This window comes from Crocodylus siamensis, chromosome 1 (assembly GCF_052110815.1).
Source record: "Crocodylus siamensis isolate JL-2025a chromosome 1, ASM5211081v1, whole genome shotgun sequence".
NCBI lineage: Eukaryota > Metazoa > Chordata > Crocodylia > Crocodylidae > Crocodylus > Crocodylus siamensis.
This window is the reverse complement of record NC_143395.1, coordinates 24,263,778-24,289,757: the sequence shown is the minus strand read 5'-3', so window position 1 is coordinate 24,289,757 and position 25,980 is coordinate 24,263,778. Positions and strand designations below refer to the sequence as shown.

The following is a 25,980-nucleotide window of genomic DNA, read 5'->3' as shown; positions in this document are numbered from 1 at the left end:
CTCTAAATGTGTGGCTTCAACAAGGTAATAACATATATTCCACAGATTTGTGGCCATTTTCTTTATTTAACCCAGGTGCAAAATTAGACTTTTTTTTAAGAGCCCCTGTCATGGTAGGCCAAGGGAATTTCACTGAAATAAAAGGTAGAGTTAATTCCTGTTGGAAAAACCATTGTTTCCAAAACATCATTTTGTTCCAGAGAAACAATGAAAACAATCCTAGGTCATTATCAGAAAAATGAATGTTTTTCCATTAAAGAAACATATTTTATTTTTTCCTTTTTTTTAACACAGCAATCAACATTTGCATTCCTATTTCAAGTGTGATGCTGTTTAATCAATGGCCATCTGCTACAAACCAGGCAATCTGCAGCTGAAGATTAAATAAGTAATGAATTTAAGCGTGAATTGTTATTTAAAGAGATCCTACATTTTGCTGCAATGTATTGATTCAAGAATCCTGTTCGGTACAAAATGGAATACTTTGACCAGAAAAGCAGGAAGTCCAGGTTAAATGACTGAAATAAGAAAAAACATCATTGCTATATATTTACCTGGATTTTTAAAATTCTACATTAGAGCAGTTTAGCTTTGTGATTCATGTTCTTTTAACTTGTAATGAGAGCTTGGATAAAAGTGACTAGTTAACAGGTGTAAAACAATATCACATAAGAAAAGGGCTGAAAGTAAATCATTTTGATTATTGATTTCCTGTCTTGGTAGGAAAGTTGGCCATTTATCTGACCAGGAAGGAGGTTCTGACTGGAGAAACCCCAATGACTGTGGAGGGGCTTGTGGTTTATAGTGATTAGGCCTAACCTACTGACTGCTTGTGTAACAAATAGACCACTCTTGGAAGACAAGACATTTTTAAAAATCTGCTGTATTTTAAAGGTAAACGGCTACATGTACTCATTTTATCTAAGAGAGTTGAATAAAGATGTATACATTTGAGCTTAAGATCCTTGATCACTTTAAATTTTGTAATTTTCCAGCAGTATTAGATGTTATCATGCACAGTTCTTTTGAAATGCTCACAATCTATTTTTGAGACTACCATCTGCATTGTCATAATCATGCAGATGATACTAAGTCTACCAAAAGCAGCTTTTTATCAGACTCAAAAAATCCTCAGAATCTCTGAAATGCCATATTCATCTATGATACTATGTCTGCGTCCAGACGAGTGTGGCTGTGCGGTATGTGGCACTGCAGACCCGCCTGTGATGCCACATACCATACATTCTAGCATTTCCCAAACTGCTACCTTGCAGCATGGTTTTTTTTTAACCCTGGAGATCCAGGGATCAAAAAAACCCATGCAGAACAAAGTGAGACAGTGTGTTTCACCCAAAACCAGAGCCTGGCCAGCCGGAGCCATGCTCCAGCTGCTGGCCAGGCTCCAAGCTGCAGGAGCGACGCGTCTGCAGCTTCCCCAGCCTCCAGGTAAGGTTGCTTACCTGGAGGCTGCCAGGGATAACCTGCCATGCATCAGAGGGTGTGTGGCACCAGTGTTCCCTGGAGACAACTGGCAGTGGAACAAGATGTCCCTTTGCTAGTTGTCCCCAGGGAACCAAACATCTGCACTTGTCTGGACGTGGCCTATAGGTCTAGTTTTCCAAGGTGCTAAGTTGACTTCAAACACAGCAGAGGCTATAAACCACTTTGAAAATCAGTCACTATCATATATAACAATATGTGCTTCAGACTAAAAACTCTATTTAAAAAGACCTCTCTGCAATAACTTATTTTCATTTATCTTTATGTTTAATTTCTTCTGTTCCATTTTGCCCCAAAATAAAGTAACATATCTTCATACAGCCAAAAAATTTTCATCTCACAAATTGCTCATAATACTCTGTAATTAAAATTGATTGTGTTTCTTCTGAAGTTTTTTTTAAATACCCTAAATACTTGATATGGTATAGCCACATTTATACTTTTTCAGTTAAAAGAACTATTCTACTTAAGCTCAGAGCTGTGCCTTCTACTCTGCTTTTCTTCTTTACCACTGATTTATATGTTAATTAAGTCCTGGAATGTTATTGCTTTAAATCATCAGCAATATCCAACTGGAAGTAACTGGAATGAATGCAAGAAACCTATCTGCCAAAATAATTCCAGGGGCAACAGGAAAAACATGTGTAATACACAAAATGCACACGTAAGTTGGAAAATGACTATGGTGCTAAACAAGTATGTTTTTAGCAACAAGAGAAAAAGAGTGAGAGAAAATTCATGCAGAGCTTCCCTAACTACAAAGTGAACCTACTCCAGTTAACAGATGATTTGGTTAGATAGATCGGTGCAACGTCACATGAATGAAAGAACCAGAGCCCCAAAAGTTATGGTGTAATTAGTACTGGTGCCAATTCCCTGGTAAAGCAAGACTGATAACCTGTATTGGAATAACGGCACAGTTACAATAGAGTTAGACACTAGTTTATGAACCCTGGAGTGTCACAGCGACATCACTCTGACACTCGCATTGTTTGAAGAGCCCATCTAGCCATGTGAGTTGAAAAAGATTGTATCTAACAGTGTACTACTTCTAACACCTTTTTAAAAATTTCTTTTCTTCAGAACCAGATGCGACACCATCCAGGCTGACATCCATCATGCTGATGTCAGAGAACAGCCCCAGTGACATTCAATCAGCTTTTTGTGTGGGAAAATCCCAGTGGGGGCCAAATGCTGTAGTGCTCACCTTGATGTCCCCACTCTATGGCAGGCCCAGCCAGGAGTTCCCATTAAGCTAGCTGCACAGGGATTATTCTTTGAATAAAGATTGTTAAGTACTTCAAAAAGAGCAAAACCTGCCATCATTATGGCTTTCAATGGTGACTGTGCCCAAACCCTGGAAGTGGGAGTACTGGACACACTGGAAACATGGCACATGTCATCATGGGTGGATCTAGAGTTTTGAAACAGAGGGTGCAGATGAGGGTGAGGTCCTCGGCAATCCCTTGACTTGAGGGGGATGGGTCTGGAGATGACTGATGAGTTCAGTTCTTGAGCCAGAGACCCGTCTGAAAAAGTTGCAGGTAGTTTCCTCACAGGAGAGTAGGCTGCAGGCTGGGATTCCTCTCCTTTTCCTTCCTCTGCTCTCTCTTCTCTGCTTTGAGTGCAAGATGCTTGACCTCAAAACTGGCTGCTGCTTGGTTGGGGGTGGCAGCACCACTGGTATCAGACAGCAGCCAGCTCCTCCCAGCAGTAGTGCATCATCACATACACCCATGGCTCTTTTTCTCCAGTTAAAAATGAACTAGCTTTACTAATACACCACTGACCTGGAGCTGCATTACTCCATTTAAAGACTGAAGCAGCTAAAAGATAAACAGAACTTTCTGGGAACCAGCAGCAAACACTGCCCAGGGCTGTAACAACAGCTTCACCACCACCTGGCAGGGGGAAGTCCCATGACCACTAAGGTGGTTTTCTTACTGGCAAAGGAAAACCACTTTCTTGGCAGGAGGTAGTACCTAGTAGGGCAGAGTTTCGCCCTTTCACTTCCAATGGGAAGATCTTGGCCATACACCCACTTTACAAAAATGGGAGACTTCTCCCTAGCTTGCTCCTGCAGCCATATGGTTGAGGGCAAGCAAAACTCGGGGGCACCTGAACCCCAAGCCTTCAGGGGTACCCACCAAAGTGTTTGAAAATATCTGAAGCCCCGGGCTGGGGTGGAAGATGTCCTAGATTTCAGACATTAGGGCTGGAAGATCATTGCATCCAGCCCCCTGCCCCAGGGGCAGGAAGTCAGCTGGGGTCACAGGATCCCAGCAAGATAAAAATCCAAATGTCTCTTAAAAGAGTCCAGAGGAGGTGCTTGCATCACGGCTGGAGGGAGTCTATCCCAGGCCTTGGGGGCTCAGACAGTAAAGATGTTTCTCCTTATGTCCAGCCTAAAACCGTCTTGGAGGAGTTTGTGACTGTTGGACCTTGTCATCCCACAGGGCGCTCTGGTGAACGGGCATTCCCCCAGGTCCTGATATACACCCCTTATATATTTATAGGCAGCCACCAAGTTCGCCCTGAGCCTACGCTTTTCCAGGCTGAAAAGTCCCATGGCTCTCAGCCTCTCTTCATAACGTCTGTTCTCCTGCCCTCTGATCATCGTGTGGCTCTCCTCTGGACTCTCTCAAGCTTCTCCACATCATTTTTAAATTGTGGAGCCCAGAACTGGACCCAGTACTCCGGCTGCGGCCTCACCAAGGCCGAGTAGAGCGGGACGACGATGTCCTGGAATTTGCCTGAGAAGCATCTACGGATGCAAGCCAGCGTTTTGTTGGCTTTACCAGCTGCGACATCGCACTGCTGGCTCATGTTCATCTTGGGGTCCATCATGACCCCCAAGTCCCTTTCGGCCGTGGTGCTAGCGAGTGCAGCACTACCAAGTCTATAAGTGCGATGCGGGTTACCCCTCATGAGGTGGAGCACCCTGCATTTTGCCGGATTGATGCTTGCCGGTAGTAGGGCCACATACGGTTCTTGAATGACTCACGGACTTGCAATGGATTTGGCGGCCCTGACTTGAGACATGAAAACTTTTCCATTAAAAAAAGCAGCAACCCCCTCAGGAGCAGCTAATGGCAGCGGGGCTGAAGCCAGGGGAACGCCGCTGGCCCCGGATTACTGAGGCCAGAAAAGCAGGAAGTCCAGATGAAGCAACACAAGGAAAAAAGCCAGTGCTACGCGCTGCTCTGAATCGGCACGGAGGCCCGCGCCCGCAGGAGAGGCGGCTGGCGCCCGCGGCGGCGGAGGAAGTCAAGGGCGGGCCGCGGCGGGCGCAGTTCCGGGCGGCGATGGAGCGGGCGCTGCTGGGCCTGGCGCACGGGTCCACGCTGGGGCTGTGCGCCCTGCTCAAGGTGCCGCAGCTGCGCGCCGTGCTGGCCGCCCGCTCCGCCCGCGGCCTCAGCCTGCACAGCCTGGCGCTCGAGCTGGCCGGGTGAGCGCGCGCGGCGGGGCAGTGCGGGGCGGCGGCCCGGGGGGCGCGGCGGGAGGCCCTGGCCGGTGAGGCGACGGGCTCCGCCTGCTGGTCCGCAGGGTGATGCTTAGCCTCTGCCGGGGGGCTGCGCGGGTCTGGCCCAGGCAGTCCCGTCCGTAGGGGCCACAAGTCAGGGCAACTGCCCCAGGCCCCGCGCTTTGGGGAGCCCCGCGGAGCCGGGCTGGCTGCCACCCCTCCCCCACCGCCGCTGCGTCCAGGCCCGCGCCCTGCGCAGTCATCTCCGGCCCCAGGCACCGCACTTCCTTGCCTGGGCAGGATCCTTTAAAGGAGAAGACGTGGGAAACTGAGGCTTCCCCCGTGCAGGCTGGGGGCTGGAGTGAGGGGCGCTGGGTGGGCGTTGCCCATTGAGGTTTACAAATGGATTCTGGCACAAAAAAGGTTGAGAACTACTGGACCAGGTGACCTCTGGAGGCCCCCCCCCCTCATGGATTTCATAGACATTAGGGCTGGAAGGGACCTCGGAAGATCACTGAGTTCAGCCCCCCACCCCAGGGGCAGGAAGTCAGCTGGGGTCATAGGATCCCAGCAAATTAAACATCCAAATTTCTCTGGAAATAAACATTCAAACTTCTCTGACTCTCTGCTAGGTTACGTATGTTGGCACAGTTTAGCAGTAAACTGCTCATACATTTACACGGGCCAGACCCCTAATGTAATTATCCCTCAATTAGTTACTGAATCCTGCAATAAATTTAGACCGGCCACAAGTGCAAAGTAAGGCTGGCCACAAGCGGGAAGTAATTCGGGAAGTAATTATCCCACAATTAACTGGTGAATCTCATACTACATTTGGATGGGCACATGTGCAAATCATCACATGATAAAAATGACTGTTCAGCTACAAAAACACCAACCAGCTGTAAAGTTAGTGTTTGAAAATGTGCAACGGCTCTATAGCTGGTTTCTAGCCAGCTTGGATCTGAACATGCAGGAGGACCCTTCAGCTGTAACAGCACTTGTTGCTTGTGAAGGGAGCAGATGCCATCAGCTGAGGCACAGAGAAGACCTCCTCCACCAGCTTGCAGCACTGCTTTTCCCAGTAGATACTCACTTCAGCAGTGCCAGCGCCTGTGAGAGAGTGGTTATGACTTTAAAATGATCTCTTTATCTATATAGGGAATTCATAGTAGTGTGTGGCGTGGGTCATATTTTATGGGTAATATGTCGGAATGGGAAGAGGAGCTATAAAACCAAGCTGCAACCGTGATATTGCTCACCATTATCAGGGGTTTCACCCAGTGTACCTCTGAGATGTACGTTATTTGGGGAATGTTTTAAAGAGCCTTCTTTTTAAAAAAAAGTCCATTTGGACTGTTACGCTTCCACCACAATGCATCATCTAGACTCTGCCTTAGATTACCGCCACCCTGACGGCACAGACCTGACACCCTCACCTGCCACAAGCAAAGCAGGGGAAGCATGTCAATCCTGTTTGCTCAGCCTGGGCTGACTGAGAAGTCATCTGAGGGCAGTTTACCTCTCTCAAGTCAAGGCTGGAACATGGAGCTGCCTGTTTAGTCTGCTCCACAAACCAAACTAGGACGTAGTCAACAGCTTGCCCATTGAGTTGGGTATGATGCAGGGCCTGTGCCATTTGTACAGGAAGAATGGCATTAAATACGTTTCTGGGTGGAGTTTAGGTATAAGTCTGAAATGGTTTAGAAGCCAGTTATCAATGGAGCTGCCTCCTTCCATCTCAAACTTATTTAGAAAACTGTTAGCAGGGAAAGCTGCGACAAAAAGATGTAGAATAAAAGTTGAAGATCATCTCTTACGAGAAGTGATAGATGTGCCATCACTCGGCACATTTAAAGCTGGACTTGACAGCAGGCCAAGAAAAATGCAATAAAAAAGCACAGCCCTACAGTGGCAAGAGCTGGTCTAGATGTCTGCCCTCTACGAGTTATAGGAGTCCGTGTTTGTTCTGCTTCATAAAACAATTCATGGCCTGGAACAGTGTAACCTGTTAGAACGTGAGAAATGAGCATTTGTCCCGACATGAGTCAGGAAAAACTGTTAACAAATTATGGCTAGGATTCTTTTTTCATTTACTTTTAAGTAGTAATTGTTTAAACAGTTACTGGCAAGTTGTATTATTAGCACTGACAAATCTACAGCTTTCCAGTTTAAGGATAAGAAATGGACTGTAAGATCTTCCGCACTTTACCTTAGTGTTTCTACAATTTGCACAGTGGGGAGAGATGGTCCTGACCAGGGCTGTTGGCTGTTCCCAGTGCACTGTTTTCAAAATGAAATTGTCAGTGAAGTTTTCCTTTCTGTGTTGCTTTCCTCAGCTTCCTTGTATTTCTGAGATACCAGATTTACTATGGCTACCCCCTGCTGACTTACCTGGAGTACCCCATCCTCATTGCACAAGGTGAGGTTTTTCTCTCCCCCTTTAGATTTTTAACAGGCTACAGTTTCCTTTCCATAAACAACTGCTTTTTATTTTCCCCTCCAGATGTCATTCTCTTGTTGTTTGTTCTGCATTACAATGGAAAGATGGAGCATGTTTTGCCTTACGTTGCCATGTATCCTTTGATGTCTAGTTAATTCTCTTTATGCAAACACTTCTGGCAGGTCTCTGACAGAAGACTCTGAATATTGTCTCCCAGCACCCTTGTAAACAACAGTCAGCCCCTGTGTAACATGAATTTCTTGTTCCTTTCAGATTTTTTGCATCACAGTAAAAACTTGCATCTTTAACTGATTTTACAGGGCCCACAACTGAAGGGGAATGAGGTTAATTCCTAATTTACATTTGCGTTAGAGATGCATAGTGGAAAATATGAAGCTCCTTGTTACAGTTACTTTTATATGTAGATTTTACCCACAGGAATTAACATCAACAGATAACGGGTAATGCGTGATAGAAGAAATACAGCTTGGGATCAAATTTGGCACTGGAGACCTTAAAGCTATGCTTGAAAACCTTCAGACACTGATTGCCTGGATATGATATGAAAAAGAGGGGAGAAGGGCATTTGCAAAGGCTGGATTAGTGCCTCTCTGCCCACCAGGCTCCACCTTTGGATCCTGTTTTGGGGATCCACGTTTCGTAACAGCCTCAGCTTGTAGGTGTTTGATAAAGGTGGTATTCTAGCTCCTCTGCCTGCTTTAGGGAAGAAACTTTTTAAATTTCTCCCAGTTCTTGTATTTGGAAAGTCGCTGATTCTCCTCCTCTCCAAATTTCATGACTACTGCAGAATGGTGACTTTCTTCTTATACCTTTCTTATACCTTCCCCGCTCCTTGGATTACTCCATTGTTAATGCTGGCCTCTGCTTTACATAAGAAGGTTTTTCTTGAATTTTACTGCTATCCATTCAGGTTTTTTAAATGATATCTGCAACACTGACCATAATGTTTGTGATCTCTTGCTGCAGGTACTGCTGTTTGCCAAGACTTCCTGCAGGTTTATGCAAATGCAATTTTAGATTAAAAACTGTAATAAATTGTAATGCAGTGAATTTTCAAACATCAGAGCTGTTAGTCATCTTTTGCTTATAGTTTTGTAAAAAAATCAGATGAGAGAAAACAAAGGTCTTGTTTCTGAAACATGTTTGTAACTTTGCTCACACAAATAGACCCGTCAAAATCAACGGGATTACCAAGATGTGTAAAATTAAGTGTGCCTAGATGATTGTATTTGTGAAGTTTCAGGTTCTGTGAGCAGAGTCATTATTCTAGAATCATGGACATCTTGGAGCCCTATTAAGTCATTGTGGGATAATGTCTATTTAGGGAGCTATTCCAGGATCTTACTGCGTGATGGCTTTCTGGTAAACTTACAGATTTTTGTGCCATTATAGACACCATCTTAATAATAAGCCTAGTGCTCCCTTCCAAGACTGCTACTGAAAAGGTAGTGTATACTCTCTAAACTACCACAACACCAACTTCTGTACTGCCTAAAGGCTTCTTATAGTTGTTGTGATTAAAGTGTTAATAGGTATCACTATACCTTAGTTTTTCCTTCTGCTTCTTCTAAAGCTTTCCTGCACACAATGTTGATCTAATTAATTTTTTACTCAGAATTGTTCTGTTTTATGCAGATTCTATAGGAAGCTTCAATTACAGCATTGCTGTGGCAGTTCCTGGTTTACAGTAGGGGAACATAGTTAACTCCTTGACTCGGGTACTTTTAGCATTATGAAACTTAACCCAAAGTAAGATTTGTAGGGGGATGGTACCTTCTAACGCTGCAGAAGTGGATAATAGACTTCGCAATGGTAAGTATTAACATATTAACTGAAAATACTCATGTCTATGAAACCCTCCCTTTGCAGATCCACATTCAATAAAAAAAAAAATCTTTGTATTGAAAACTAGCTGTTACTGATCATTTTCCAAATACTGTCAGGTTTTTTTTCTCATCACAGTGAGTACTTTGAGAGAAAAAGGCACTACAACATGATACACTTTCAATTTTAAAGATGTTTAAGGTATATATATGTATGCTGTATTTAACTTTGATGGAGCAAGTGGACCTACTGAGCCAGGTGCCAGTAGTACCCCATTGTTGTACAATCATCAGACAAGGTTCAGGAAATATTTTAAGATGTTGGCCTGCATACTTCCTTTATGGTAACTACCATTAAATTTTTTAAAAACCTTTTATAAGGTTTTTAAAAGTTATACAGGAAGAAAGGGGAAATAAATAAATGAATTATGTAAGGGATTAAGTTTCTGTCTCTGGTGACTTGCAACCTTGCTGCTAGGTAAACATAGGCACAGGAGTTTTATTATGTACTCTGAGACCTGGTGAATATTTTCCACTGTCAGCTGTGTATAGACATTACTTGTAGTTATCTCAAGTGGTTTTGACCTTGCAGCAGTGTTAGGAGAGGGACCATCTTAGATGGCTAAGTCAAGCTCTCACTAAACAGAATAAAGAGAAAAGGTGGGAAAGCAGAGGGGGTGAGCAAGAGCAGGAACCTCTCTCTAAATCCAGACTATCATCTGGAATAAGACCACATAGAGCAGCCAGGTTTTCCTGGGATACATGTCAGCATCCACAAAAGCCCCAGGATAGATGCAGTTGCACAGGGATTTTGCTGACTAGCTTATTTGGTTCAGAGAGGCTGTGCCAGTATGGAAATTCTCCTGCCAGCACTTGCTGCATCTCAACTCTAATGGCAGAGGCTTGCTTGAGTAGAAATGTGCGTAGCTGAGATTAGTGATGTCACCAGATCTCTGCACTGATTCAGCCAGCACAACCCATCTCTCATGATCAGGGTAATGAAGGACCAGTGGGGCCCTCCAGGGTCCCAGCAGACCCTGGGCCAGGGAAGCAGCCATGACATAATGATCGAGTTTCTTTTGGTTCCATTATCCTCCCAATGTTATGATTCAGCCTCGTGATCCCTTAAAAAAGAAAAAAGTGAACGAGTGGAAAGGCTTCTCATTATTTTGCACATCAGATTGGACAATAGCTTATACCAATTTCATCTTACGTTCTGATTCCATTTTCCTTGTGGTTTCCCTAATGTGATTTTCATACAGCTTGTGGGTGGAAGACTATTTTGTTTGGAGTAACTCAGTCTTCCTTTTGTGCACTTGGAGAAATACTTGTGTGGAAGGCTGAATACGACTTGGTCCTATGTTTCTAGGCTTCTGTACCACTTCCAACTGATTGCAGTAACTGTTTTACCACAAAACTAGAACAGCCTGTTGCATTTCTGGTACACAGTTACTTAGCAAGATGCTATAACAACTGGGCTACAAACAGTGAAGGGGAAGATTTTTAAAATTTAAAATAAAGACTTCCTTTTTCTTTCTTAAGTGATGTCTCAATTTTAGGACTGAACTAAGCATTCTTTTGTTTGGTGCAACTATGAAGACAGCTGTCCTCTTTTGGTATCCTTCTCTGCAGAATTTGTGCACATTAATCAGTGCAGCCAGTAAACTTGCTCAGCTGCGTTGCCTGTGGCAGACAAGAGATTCTGGACAAGTGAGTGCCCTAACCTGGAGTATGTCTGCATTCACCTGTGCAAGTAAGCAGCATGCAAATACATTGACTTGTAAAAGTGCCTGCTCCAAAGATTCCCATTCCCACAGTATCTGTACCTACAGCTGTAGTCTTCTTCAGCCCACAGCAAAGATGAGTCTTGCCTAGTGTAGCTTTCTGTATTATTTTCATAAGAGTAAGCGTGAAGTCCTAGTCCAAGTAAATGCCACAAATTTTGCTGTTGACCTCAGTGTAGTCAAAGTGACCCTACTTGCATGTTATTTTATAAGGATAAGGTCTCAACACCTTTAGGATTTAGTAGAATCCAATCCAAGGGGAAGGAGGGCAGCTATCAGGAAGACTTGCAGGCTTCCCTGTCACCACTGCTGTCCACCTTTTGCAAGGAAAAGAATAAGAGAGGGATAGAGAATATTTAAGTTCTCAAAATATGAGCTGATGTTCCTGGCAATTTGATAATGAGCTGATCTTACTGGCAGTTTGATATGGAAACAAACCAGCACCAAGAAATTAAAGAAAGAGTTGCACTGGAAAAGCGGGAGAAATAAAAACAACCACCTTTTGCCTTAGCTCACCTTGTAGTGACTTCTTCAGTTATGTTCTTCTTCTTCCAAATAAATACCCTAAGCTGAGTGTTGGGGATTTATCTTTGAGAACAGAATCAATAGGGCTGAAAAGGAGCATCAATTTAAGACATGGCATTTATAAGGTTTCAGTTTCTAGGGTCGGAAGGGACCTGAGTAGATCATCTAGTCCTACCCCCTGCCTTGGCAGGAAAGAGTACTGGGGTCAAACGACCCCAGAAAAGTGTACATCCAGCCTCCTCTTAAAGACCCCCAGGGTAGGAGCCAGCACCACTTCTCTTGGAAGTTGGTTTCAGATCCTAGCCGCCCTGACAGTGAAGTAGCACCTCCTGATATCTAGCCTAAATCTACCCTCTGCCAGCTTGTGACCGTTATTCCTGGTCACTCCTGGCCGTGCTCGGGGGAACTGGGACTTCCCCAATGCCTGCTGATCCCCCCCTGACTAGTTGTAACAGGCCATTAGATCCCTCCTCAGCCTTCTCTTGTGCAGGCTGAACAGGTTCAGGTCCTGTAGCCTCTCCTCATAGGGCCTGCCCTGCTGCCCCCTGATCATGTGAGTGGCCCTCCTCTGGACCCTCGCCATGTTGTCCATATCCCTCCTGAAGTGCAGCGCCCAGAACTGGACTCACTACTCCAGCTGCCGCCTGACCAGTGCTGCATAGAGGGGGAGGATCACTTCCTTGCACCTGCTTGAGATGCATCTGTGGATGCATGACAAGGTGCGGTTGGCCTTCCTGACTGCCTCCCCACACTGCCAGCCCATGTTCATCTTGGTTGGCAGATCTCCAGTGGGCTTTAAACTAGGCTTGTTGTGGGAAGGGGAAGATGAGGGTCTTAAGTTTGATTCTTCTCAGCTGTAAAGCAAGGGCTTTTTTTTGTCTGAAGGCATCAGTACCATCTCTACTATACTAATCACAAGTCTTTTAAATTTACAGCAAGAATATTTACAACTGTAATGACCACAAGTGATCTTATGGGTGAGTAAACTGAAATTCAAAATAAGACAGTAAGAGACTAAGGCAAAGATAACAGGAACCTGTACTGTTTTATGGGGCATTCATAAAATAGAATAAACGACAAAAGTGAGTGCTTTATCCCAGCAAGCAAATTAGATTACTGCTAAGAAAACAGTATTGGGCTACCGTTATGACAACAATTTCATAATACCTTGGAATGCAATGGTAAGAAGGAAAAAAAAATATGTGGTCATCATTACATGGAAGGTTAGTAGCTTAATGGGCAATTTTTATTGTTAAGAGAAAAAATATTTTAATTGCTTAATTGGGAAAGCTAATTATGGCCCCCCCAAAAATCATTCTCTCTTAACATAGCTGAGTGGTGACTTTTCCAAATTCCATGACACATCAAACAGATGTTTCTTTTTATTGAACAGTGCTTAAAACAAAAGAAATCTTGTTCATTAGCTGTAAAACCTCTCATGCTATATTCTCCTATTTTTTTAAATAGTATATTCACAAAGAAACTTAACTTGATAGTTATGTGGGGAGATTGGTACAAGTATTGTTACCAATAGATAGTCGTGAATCTAAACTTTGTAATAACTGACAGTATCCACAGAGTATTACTATAAAGCTGAAAGTTGTTTAATATTTTGATCCTAGAGCCCTGATAAACTGCATAGCCTAGGGGTTGTAACTGGGGGTACGCATACCCCCAGGGCTTCTTGGAAAGGGGCTAGGGGGTGCGCACAGGCGAGTGGGGACAGAGTGCCACCACCCCGCACTGCCGCCTCCCAGGAGTGGTAGGGGGGAATGACAACAAGCGCAGCAGCTCCCCTCTGCAGGCCACACAGGTGCTGGCTGGGGAGGGTGGGGAGCGGAGCTCTCATGCAGCAGCTGTCACTGCCATCCACCACCCTGCGCTGCCACACGTAAGCCCCCCCCACTCCCACCCCTCGTGAGTTTGGCCACTGCCATATCCCCTGCCAGGTGTGTACCCAGAAGGGATACACTCCTTAAAAGGTTGAAAACACCTGGCAAAGCCTATTTTGGCTACAGTGTTGTAGCGCCTGATCCAAATCTTATTTTTATTTTAAATGGGTGTATAACAATCTGATAGCTGAAATATATCAACTTTCTACCAGAATAAGCTGTCTAGCAAATACAGAATCAAGCATTTTTTTAATAGAAAAGTTACTAAACTTGCATTAAATATGAAATTATTCAAGTATGAAAATGGGCAAATTGTAACTTTTTGATTTCTTAACAGAATGAGTTAGATGATTATCCACAGTTAGATGGTGTCTTTTTAAAATACTGATGTAGGGTAAACCTCCATCCATTCATAATATAGCATAAGGTGTTGCAATATTAAATAGGTGGAAATGAACTCTGGCATTAAACAAACTGTGGCCTGTTAATGGTCTTGTGGACTGAGGGTTCACACTGGCATGTAGTATTTTCTCATTATTTGAGATAGTTTGGGAAGAACAGTGTGCAGTATACTGAAACTCACAACGATCACCTTCTCTGAGAGAAGAATTCTTGTGTATTCCACATGCTTCCTAAAACAGGTCAAATGGGATACAATTCAAGTGCTCGGTGTCAGGAAAACAGAGGAATAGAGTGCAGGTTTGGTTTCCAAATAAATAGATTCCGCTTTATTTAAAAATCTTAGAGGTGAAATGGAGACACTGTGCAAATACTATATTCCAAGTTTTCAGATTTTTGCTTGTTTAAGTTTTACAATGTACCAATAAAAATTTCCAACCAAAATATTCTCTCACAAACCTGAACAGAGCAGGCAAGTGTGGCTGTTGAAATGAACTTTCATTTTAGAGCATGTAACAAACATTTTCCTATCCATATGAGGAAAAACTAGATGTAATTATGTAACTGTCAATCAGATTTAATTTGCAAGAAACTGCATGTTATTTTCCATATCACAAAATTACTCAAAGCAGCAGCTTTGCCTTAAAGACCCTAGAGGTGTGGACAACCTTTCACCATTTGAAAAGGAGAGTAGGGGCTTGGGAGTGCACATCACCTGTTACAATTTAACTGTGACATCTGCATGATCCAAGTTAATTGAACCGCTGTCAAAAGTTCCCACTATTTTGCTATGTTTGTGTCGCTATGGAATTTAAGTCTTTTCTATACACTAGATTTTTTTAAGTCTTGAGATACCACTTAACTTTTCCCCCCTCCAGGAAAACGTGAACATTGAACTCCATTCAGAACTCTTGTTTTGTGATGCTTGGGTTCCTTTACTTGGTAATTTAAGGAAGTTTATTAAATGAATTCTTAGCATGTAAATTCTCCAAACTGTACTCTAGTAAAAGTTTACAAGCTAATGTGTTCTAGGAAAATGATAGCAGTGATTTTAAAAACATTTATGCTTACTACATCTCAGCATCTTATTAATATTTTCCTTTTTAGTTCTTGTCCGTTTTGTGATTATGCTGATTCTCAACATATGGGTCACAACTACAATACTCCGCTACAGGAAGGCTGAAAAGACAGATTAGAAGACCAGTACTCCACAGCACATGGCATGTGTGCTAACAAACCCCACAGTGAAATCTGAACAGCGGACCACAGTTCCAGGCAGTCTTCTTCCTCCAAGCTTGGATCGTATATCCCTAAAGATATTGAACCCAACTTGGCTGGTTTTTATTACCAGTAATACATAACAAAATACACTTCAGTTGAACAGTATGTTTTTATTGGTCACTTGCAGCAAGTTTTACTTACCGTATTTGGGATTTTTTAATTGATATTTTATACATTCGTATATCTATTTTTGTAACTCCACAATAAAATTTTTACAGATTAAAAATAAAACTTTCAGTTTCCTTTCTATGTGCAGAGTGGAATCGTCTCCACACAGTTCATCCTCTTTCTGCATCTCATGCGAGTAGTGGCCTTGGCAGCAGACTTCTTTCTCCTTACATTGGTAGACCTCCTCATGATTTTACCCCTCTCTCTATGATCAGTAGTAATTAGAGGTTAGCCATGTGCACAAGGTAAGCAAATCAAGGCAAATGGCAGTGTCCTTACACTGCGCTGGTTTGTATGGCTGACACCTGAAGCAGAAGCAATATAGCTGCATTCACAGCACAGCACAGAGCACTATGGTTCAGCATTCAGGACTGACACACCCATGAGTATTTCAAATGCATACTTTATCCAATTAAGAAGTCTAGATCAACCCACACAACACCTGCAGATATCACTCATTTCAAGTTAGTCATTTTTATTTAGACAAAGAGTATGCTTCATTCTTTTACTGGCTTTCCAAGCCTACAACTCTAATCGCCCACTTGCCAACTGGTGCTTTTTCCTTCTAATGCTGGTTGAGACATCTGTAGAGGTTGATGAGCATGCTATAGCTTTGACTTGCCTGAGATCAATAGTAGAGACTCACGTTTTAAGATCCACAAGTTCTAAATTTGATCTTTGCTGCTGATGACCCACCTCATTCAGAGTGTAACACAACTTGCGTATCTGTCAGCTCTCTGCTGTACTGAACTGTTCTATAATCCTCTCTGTATCTTGGGATGTAAAAACTGCACTTGAATTTTACTTCAGACATCCCAATTATAACTTGGGTTTGTGGTGAAACAAAGCATCAGGTTTATTAAAAACAAAAAATGTATTTTAAATAATGACATTGGCTTATGACTGTTGGAAATACTATGTATGCTTTTTTTTTTTTTTTTTTAAACTGGCAATTGTTATATATTACTCTTACATATAAAGCTTACGTTATTTTTCCACCATGTTCTTCTTGTGGAAAACAGTGCCTTCCCTAAAAAGTTTTCACTGTAAACCTCTCTTATTAAACTGCCAGTAGTGAAATCTTGGGGGCCTCTTTCCCCTGCTTGATTTCAGTAGGGCCATGACTGTGTTCCAGTATGTCAAATCACAGTACCACAAAACAACTGTATCTGCATGTGGACCCTTTTAATTATAATCCCATTGACTTGAGTTCTGTGCAGAGCTGAGGATTTTGCTTGTTCATACCAGACTGCAGGATCAGGGCCTTAATACCAGAAAGCATAGACATGTTGTAAGTTTAAGTAGCCTCCATTAACCTTACAAAAGTGGTATTCCAATACACCTCCATGTATTTCAGAGTAAACATTACTTGATATTAAATTAATGGAGCAAAATACAGATTTGGTTAGTTTTAATAGTCTATACAGATGTTCAAAATGTCTAATGTTGGCTGTGTCAAAAGTAACTGAAGAAAGTGTATTTAATTTTATGCTGCTAGGTTCAAGCTGTGTAAAACACTATAAATATCTAAATATTGTGGCATTTGAGTGGTCTTTTTTAGACATTTATATCAATATTGATACTTAACAAAAGAGTCTTATTCATGTAATGCGAAATAAACAAGTTGCTTTTTTAAAGATACAGCTCTTGATACTGTAACTTATATGTTGAGTGAAAATTAAACATTAAATTAGAAATTGCAGTTACCTTTATCCCTGGCATCTGAAGTGTCATCTAGTATCTTCACTGAAGCAGTTAGATAATTACAAATCAGATATCTTAAAGAAAACATGTAATTCTTGATGTTGCTTATTTTTAAACTTATGCTTACCTTCAATGACAAATTAACATTGTGAGGAAAGGATAATGTTACAGATTCCATACTCCCATCTCTTCTACACATCTTCCATGCTTACAAGCGTCTTTAATACAGTCAGGAAAACCAAATTTGGTATATTTGATATTATCAATTTAAAAAACAACAACCAACCTATTCTCCGATATGCAAGATTTCATTTTCTTCTCCAATATGTTTAAGAACATTTATAGACAAATTAGTGGTGAAGAACTCGTGTTCATTCTTTCATTCAGAACTATTACTATAGACACAGCCCCAGTGTTTACTAAACAACAGGCCAAATTAAAAAAAAAAAAAAAAGGCAACGCTTGGGTCCCTGATTCGATTCAGCAGAGATTTGGTGAATCAAATCAGAGGACCTTTTAATCTCTCCAAATCGAATCGGAACCCTCCCAATCAATTTGCAGAGATTCAACAATTCGGACATAGACACAGCTTTAACTGTTTTTTCTACATACCTCTAGGTAGCAGACGGCTTGAATGCTGCGATGTTGGGGCAGATGGAGTGTCCCACAGGAGTGTGGGGGGAGGCTCCCCAATGTTTGGCAGCAGACCTGGAAGTGGACCAGAAGCACCCCTGCCTAACTCAGCGACTGGTGTCTCTTGGGCCTGGGGGGGCACTTGGGGTCCCCCTGCGGCCGATCACTGAGCAAGGGGGGGGTGGAGGGGGCCACAGCATGCTCCCTGGCAGACCTGGAAGTGGACCAGAAATACTTCCAGGTTCGCTGCTGAGCATGCAGGGGGCCCCCCCACGCTCCATCCACCTCACCATCACAACATTTACAAGCTGCACCTGGTACTTCGAGGTGTGTAGAAAAAACTTTCAACATTTAAAGCTGTGTCTATGTCTGAGTTGCTGATTCTCTAAATCAGCATTGAATCGTCAGATTCGGCTGAATCAAAATCGGGGGCAGTGATCCGAATCAACAAATCGAATCACTGTCCCCAATTTGGGCCGAACCCAAATCGAATACGGCCCATTTCGCACACCCCTATTGTCCATGTATGTGCCAAACAGCTATTTATATGAAAGAAAACCTGCCATTTCAGTCAGGTCTTTAGTGTCAAGCTGATGAGAGGAATTCAAAGAAATCAAAAAGCATTTTATTTTGTGCTTTACTGTTAAAAGGTGGAAGCAAGGGCACAGCTATTTTGTGACAAACTGGTTAGATAATGGGGAATCTGAATATCATCTATATATAAAATAAGTCTATATTTCTGATGTTTTCAACAAACAGGAACATTGCATGCAATCGAGCTGCCCAGTGAATGCTGTTTTGATGGTGGCATTTCATCTGAAACACTTTCTTTACTCAAGTTGTGTAAGTGCTGCTAACATTTACCATTGTATCACAAAGCTGTTTTTGCTTGGCATTGGCCCTAGGAATACCCAAGGTAGCCAAGCCCGCACTGCAGTCCTTTCTTTTCAGGAAGTCTGCCTTGAGGGTGAAATCGTTTTCCAGATGTATATTCCTGGCCCAATGAATGTTCCAAATGAGCTAACCCCTCACAGGAAGAAAGATGGCATTCCTCACACCACTGTGAGGTCAGGATGACTTATTCCTCAAAGTATGTGCTGGGATACTGTTGAACCAGATGAGGCATTTGACACCTATGTACTGATTTAGTAAAAAGGACACAAGTACCAACCTGAACCTAATGCAGAATTCAGACACTTAAGTTGAAAAACTGCAATCCTGAAAGCCTCTGCTCAGCTGTTACCTAGCCCAGAAGTTGCCAAAGCTCCAGAAGGTTCTTGGCTGTACCTGTGTTGGTCTAAGGACATAGGCAAGCAAGGTTTTTGGTGTGTATTCATTCTGGTACGCAGTTGTTGTTTGGTTTCTCTTACATATTTTCCATTAGGGAATTTAGTGCACTGGATGAGATCTATTACATTTCTGGAGGTGAAGACCCTGGAATAGTGATGGTTCTGTTGTGGGGTGTAGTTATTGTGGGGGTGGTGGAAATGTGTTGGCAAGTTTTACATTTTTTTGTCCTGGTATGGACTGGATCTATTTGGTGTGGTTTGGGTCATAGGGAGTTTGCTTCTGGTGATGAGATTAGTGAGGTTTGGTGCTTGTTTAAAGGCTAGGATGGGTGGTTCTGGGAAGATCTCTTTAAATATTGGGTCGTCTTCTAGTATGGGTTGCAATTGTTTCAGGATTTTCCACGTAGGTTCCAGGGAAGAATGTCCGAAATATGCCATAACTAATGATGTGTGATTCATGGGTACTGCAGCAAATTTTCACATAGTATCCGGGTCGCTCTTTCAGAAGTACGATCCATCTGTCTGGAGGGTAGTCCTTGTTCAGTAAAAGCCCTTTTGGAGATTTGCAAGGTGATGATTCTGGGTGTTTTCCTCAGTGCAAATTTGGTGGTATCGGAGGGCTTGGTAGTATATTACAGCTTTCTTGGTGTGTTTAGTGTGATCCCTGATTCTGTGGCCATGCTAGGACAAAAAGTGTAAAACCTGCTAACACATGTCCACTACTCCTACAATAACTACACCCTACAATAGAACCATCACCATTCCTAGGTCTTACATCTGCATCCCTGATGGAAAATATGCAGAAGCCAAACAACAGATGCACAGCAGAATGAACGCACACCAAACATCTATCAAAGACAAAAATATCCAATTACCTGTGATGCACACTTCTCAAGACAACCACTCTCTCCAATCTCTCAGTTCTAATCCTCAAAAGGAATTTACAAAACACCTTTCGCAGACAAACCTACAAACTTCATAAATCTACTGGAGATAAAAAATCATAGGCTAAATATAGACACTGGATTATCCTCACGGTACATTCTAACCTGCCTGCCGCTGATAACCCCAAGTAACCTGTCTGCATTTTACCAGCTACATTCTATCACCAACCAGTTCAACACTCCCCCTTCACCACCTGGCTCACACCTATTTTTTCCCATTCCCTCTGATCCGCACTGCCACGTATTTGCATTTTCACAGACCTGCATTTTGCATATTGGCTTCTATCCTATCCAGGAGAGTACACAAAACAACAGACACTCCCTATACCTGAAGAAGGGTGTTTGTGCCCAAAGAATGTTGTCTGCCAAAGCTCCAAAAGCGCCTTACTTTTTCACTTAAACATTTCACCAGATGCCTGCAGTTTTTCCTCTGCACACATCAAGAAGTGCCTCAAGTCTCATGAAGACTGAGCAGCTTCCTAGTGCCTGTTTCATGCTTAGACACTATTGGGATATAGTAACCAAGCAACTTAGGGTGCCTATTCATGAACAAAAAGGCTGCTCTGACACCGTGGAATTCCAGTGTATCAGAGCAGACTTGATTTACTAAGTCTGCTAGAGTGTGGCAATTGCTGTGCTCCAGCAACCTCCTCCGTTTCATGTATCAATGTCCCTGCACTTAAAAATGGTGGTGGGAGCACTTGAACTAAAGGTAGTCAAATGAGCTATAGTTCAAGTGCTCCCATCTCCATTTTTAAGTGCAGGGACGATGATACAGGAGATGTGGTGGTGCTTTAATTAGAGCAGCTCTTGGAACCGCTTTAATTAAAAACACCACTACCTCTACCCCAGAGCATGTGTAAAAGTGCCCTGAGATTTCTACTACTTAAGTCCTTAGGGATTGTGTTTCTAATCCTTACCTGAGAGCCAAAATAAATGCTTTCACAAGTCTGTTTGTTTTCTGCCTGGATGAGGAAGAATATTCATCCCCCGATCCACATGGGACAGGGCTTTAGGTGCCATGGCTAGCACACTTATATCATCCACAATATTCTTCCTGGATCAAGGTTGGGGAAAAACCCCGAAACATTTTAAAACAACTGTGCAAACTTTCTCATTGTAACATGGCGTTAAAGCCCTTCAGAGCTATCCTTTTCTGAATTAATAAACAATTGTTACATCTTACCACTTGTTCACAGGAAAATGGCTGTGCAGAAAGATCAAGTTTGCAACAAAGGTAAGACTTATTATTGCACACACTCAGTGGTTTTGTAAGCATTCATGAAACTGACTGAAGCGGAACTGTCCAACTAGCAGCCCATGGGCCACGTGCAACCTTTGAGGAGTTAATCTGTAGCCACCAGGTTTCCCTAGCTGCTGCTGTAACAACTCTCCAGGCATCCCCTCCCTTCTCTGGCTTTCACTTCCTGCACCTGCTCCAGTGCAGCCTGCAGTGCCAGGGGAGCCACACAGACAAGGAAGTGGGGGAGGTCACCAGCCCACAGAGTGCAGCAGTGGGAAGGCAGGCAGGGGGGTAGGGGGCTGCCCAGTCACATGTTGCTGGGGGAGCTTGCAGGAGATATTATGGAGGGCCATGGCCCCTGCTGGTGTGGCCCCCATGGATGTGGCTCTTGACCACTAAGAAGTTGGACAGCCTGGAACTAAAGGCTAAGCTTGTCTGGTTCTGAACAAGGGACACCCAAAACAGACAATATGAAAAGTGGGGTCAAGTGCAACTAAACTGGGCATACACCAAAAGGCTATGCTTCTGGTTTATGCAATGGGGGGTTGCTGGGAGGAGATGAAATATCAGGAATAGGAGGCTGATCTTCAAGAGTAGCTGCAGTGGTCATAATTAAAATCTTCCCATTTTTCTCAGAGTACATTATTCTCTGTACCTAGAACTAGCAGTAACAATCAGCTTCTTAATGAACATAAAATTGGAAGGGGCCTCCTGAGCAAGAAGCAAGTCTCTTGGCATTTACAGCTTGTTGAGCTGTGCATATCATATGATTGCAACTGTGGCATATGCACTCGAAGCCCCTTTTGGTCAGCAGTGCTAGTATGGCACTTGATTGGTGCTTGATATGACCTTTTACTCATACTAAAGGGCATAAAGATTCAAGCCTACTATGCACCAGTCTCCTCTCAAATGTGGGATGCAAGTGGGCAGGAACTCAAAGGAAGAGGGAATGGAGGCCAGGTTGCAGAGAACGTACACCTGGACAACACATCTCAAAGAATTCCTGTTACTGTTAAGCATTAACTTCACTTTCACTTTTGATCAGGTGTCTATATGCACGCTCCACTGCAGGTGACTCCAAAGCAGTGACAAGTGGCATCACACCTGAAGGCCTCTGAAACTGTACAATGTTTGTGAAGGTGTGGCTATAGCTCCAAGAGGCTGCTTTGTAGCTTTGTCTGGTACAGATTTGTCTCTTAGCAATGCTACTTCAGCCCTATGGGAGTGCACTTTATCAGTTGTAGGGCTTGCACCTTTGCTATTTAATAGCACATCTTTACACTGTTCAAGAACTTTTTAGAAAGTATTTGGGTAGAGACTACCCTGCCGTTCATCCTTTCTACTATCAGAAACAAAGAGACTAGGAAATTAGGTAAATAGTTTTGTCCCTTTTAAGTAGACCAAGGCAGGTCTTGTATCCAGGGTACAGAGCAACAAGGTTTGGGTAAAATAAGAAGTGGTTTAGATCAGAGGTTCCCAAGCACTGGGCCACAGCCCAGTACTGGGCCACAGTGGGTTGCCTGCTGGGTCATTTGTCTGCCCAGGCAAGTGGCTTCCAGGGTTAAAGTGGAGCTTCTGGGGTTAAAGCTGCGAGGCGGGGCAGCCCAGGGGAGGGAAACAGCCAGCTCAGTGCATCCCACCCTGCTGCAGTATAAAAAAAAAAGTTGGGAGCCACTGGTTTAGGTAATGGTTTAGACTTTGCCAAGAACTCGGAGAAGTCCTCAAAGAGACCCTGTCCAGATGGAAACCTGAACTGGAGGGACAGCATCAGGGGGCATACCTCAAGGCGGTAATAACAATCAAGAAGGTAACCAAGAAGATAAACAAAGCAGGGAACAGCTTGCCATTGGCTCAAACAATGGGCTTGGGGAATTACTACTTCAGCCAAGAAAGGAGAAGAGACTGGAATAGGGCTTCCCATGTCTGTGATCTGGTTTGTGAACCTGGTTGCGTCCTCCTGTCCTGGAGATGAGCGTAGCCAGGAAGATATGGGACAGCCCAGGCCATTAAACTAGAGCCCCTGAGACCCATCTCAGTAGTTATCTTTCAGCTGCAAGGAGCCCTGGTCAATAAGGCCACACAGGCATGGATGCACAAGGCTTCTGAAGTCAAGATATCATAAAACATGGCCCATGGGATGAGCATCTCACATGCCAATGTGTGTCCTGGGATGATTCTTTAGGCTCCCTGTGGAAATCTGGAAGGGTGGAGAGAGCACTCTGAACCCTGGCCGTCTTATCATCGACAAGGAGGCAGTGAAAATGAGTGGTTTATTTTCATGGACATTGCTAATAGCATCATCGCCAAGAGAAAATGTTTAGGAGTTCGATGCTATCAAAGAAGGTAGACCATAGCAGTTTCAGACTTCTATAGCATGTCTGGTGAAGTCATCTGGTGAGTGCTACTGACTGTTCTAAAGCTAGACAGTATAGTGGGGTCATCGTCTCCCTTTTCATTTGTGTTAGTGTCCTAAGCTAGTGGCTAGCTGTCTCACTACAAAGACTGATTTTGCCAGGAGGGTTAGAGTACTTTTTCTGGTGCCATATTTGCATGCTCTTTAGCCTGATGCTTTTGGTGGTATGTTTTCCATATTATGAGTCTGCAGCCTTGTTAAAAACCACTCCAGACCATGAAATTGTTAGCAAATGAATACAGGGCCGAAGATTTCTTTTTAAAAGAGTCTCTTATGGGTAAACTACCCCTAGAACTCCTCCTATCCTTCACATCAGACTCTAGGGTTTATGGTCTAATTTTGATGCTGAAGATTGCTAACTAGAGTTCTCTGGAAGTCCCCTGGAAAAAAGAATCTCCCTGACCAAGGCTTTCCCATTCATTTGTCTAGGTGGTAAATCGGTAGATTTATCTCCTCTGCTTTTGCAGGCTTTGCAAGTGAAAGACTTTTGCCAAGCTGAGAGATTCTCCCAAGCAGTTTCATAGTTTCTAGGGTCGGAAGGGACCTGAGCAGATCATTGAGTCCGACCCCCTGCCATGGCAGGAAAGAGTACTGGGGTCAAACGGCCCCAGCAAGGTGTTCGTCTAGCCTCCTCTTAAAGACCCCCAGGGTAGGAGCCAGCACCACTTCTCTTGGAAGTTGGTTCCAGATCCTAGCAGTCCTAACCGTGAAGTAGCGCTTCCTGATATCTAGCCTAAATCTACCCTCTGCCAGCTTGTGACCGTTATTCCTGGTCACTCCTGGTAGTGGTTGGGGGAACAGGGACTTCCCCAGTGCCTGCTGGTCCCCCCTGACTAGTTTGTAACAGGCCACTAGATCCCCCCTCAGCCTTCTCTTGTGGAGGCTGAACAGGTTCAGGTCCCGTAGCCTATCCTCGTCAGGTCTGCCCTGCTGCCCCCTGATCATGCGAGTGCCCCTCCTCTGCACCCTCTCCATGTTATAAAGGCCCTTAACAGCGATCTGGTTCCCCATCATTTCAAGGCAATACTTAAATCCAGGCAAATTCAACATCCATTCTTGCATTTTTGGCCCAAGGAATCTTCTCTTTCTCTTTTACAAGCAACAGAAAAGAAAAAGAACTCTAATGGCCTAATCAACTAACATTTAAGGAAGTAAGAGTTTACTGTAGTCTGTTGGCTAACAGCAAAAAGCTCCATCTCAAGCTGAAGGGCAGTTAAGAGGAACAGGGAGTATAGTAGGCATGCTCTGCTAGGTCCTCAGTGCAAAGTAGAGTGGCAGGGCTCTTTGGTCATGCAAATTTTGCTGACCAAAACTGTCTCTGAGCTTACATGCCCAAAGAATGTCTGCATCAATAGTGGAACATACATATGGCAACTCAAAGAAGAGCTGGGGAATGTCATAGTAATACTGGTTACTTGCAAAGACAGAACTAAATGCAATTTAAAGTATACATAACTGTATATATAACATATATATCTTCATAGGTAGAGGTTTGCATAAGCATCAAAGCTGCTGCCAGCATCAAAGATTAAGTTTCATTATAAAAATACTGAACCCCAAATTAGAGACCCAATCATACAAAGCCAAAGGAAAAGTAATTTTTTTAAATTAATCGTTTTCCTGGAAAATGTCCTTCTGGAGAGTCCCTTTAATAGGAAAACCAGTAGTTCCCTTTAATTGGAAAACCAATGGAGACACAGCAGTGGCTCTGGCCTTACGCAGCTCCTGGATCCCTGCTAATGTACTTCAATTACAGCTGTGCTGCCAGGCACCATCCACTTGATGCAGATTTCTTTGAGCCTTCCCATTACTGTCGAATTTCTTGTCTTCTGTGTGTATATATATATATTTTTCCAATTAATTACCAGCTTCCCAAGTTGAGGAACTGTTTTACCTTACTCAAGTAGTTTATTTAAAAATAGATATATATTTATATATATATATATTTCTCCAATTCAGAATAGGATAGAACTTCCCACAATATAACAAAATCTCTTACATAAAATTTCAGTAAATGGAAACAGTTTTACTGTGTACATTTTTAAACTGTTTTATATGCAAATATGCATTACCTAAAAACATGCTGTACTTATGTAAATCAAAACAAGCATGGAAAGGATAAACAACTCTTGTTGTATATATAGGTCTAATACTTTAACAGCAATGATCTACCCATTTTAGTATTGAATGTAAGAATGCACAAACAACACTAAATTGAGGGCGCATAAACAAAGCTGAGGACATATCAGGTACGTTACCTCGTATTAGAAATAAAAAAATAACTATATTCATTTCCATTACCTATGGGGTTCAAAATCCACTTGTCATGATAGTGTTATACACGTTATAGTTCTACCCTTCCAAACATCTCAACACTGTTTCTAAAAAAAGCTGAAGTGAAATGTCTTCCTTCATTGAAAAAGTAGATCCTATTTTAAATTACCACCCCCCACTA

General features: G+C 43.0%; 1 protein-coding gene across 1 annotated transcript; it reads left to right on the top strand.

Annotated features, from left to right (window-relative positions):
• Positions 1-337: 337 nt before the first annotated feature.
• SLC66A3 (solute carrier family 66 member 3) lies at positions 338-25,867 on the top strand. Its single transcript, XM_090032077.1, has 7 exons — positions 338-4,948; positions 7,303-7,385; positions 7,470-7,539; positions 9,182-9,239; positions 10,883-11,003; positions 12,495-12,536; positions 14,958-25,867. Exons 1-7 carry the CDS (start codon positions 4,590-4,592, stop codon positions 15,044-15,046), a joined length of 822 nt encoding a protein of 273 aa, XP_089888203.1. The 5' UTR covers positions 338-4,589; the 3' UTR covers positions 15,047-25,867.
• The last annotated feature ends 113 nt before the right edge of the window (positions 25,868-25,980 follow it).

Excerpts from the sequence above, each read along its gene's own strand:
- SLC66A3 (XM_090032077.1), top strand. The coding sequence starts at position 4,590 with ATGGCAGCGGGGCTGAAGCCAGGGGAACGCCGCTGGCCCCGGATTACT. Across the intron at positions 9,240-10,882 it reads GGATAATAGACTTCGCAATG|AATTTGTGCACATTAATCAG; the intron begins GTAAGTATTAAC and ends CCTTCTCTGCAG. Across the intron at positions 11,004-12,494 it reads GTCTGCATTCACCTGTGCAA|CAAGAATATTTACAACTGTA; the intron begins GTAAGCAGCATG and ends TTAAATTTACAG.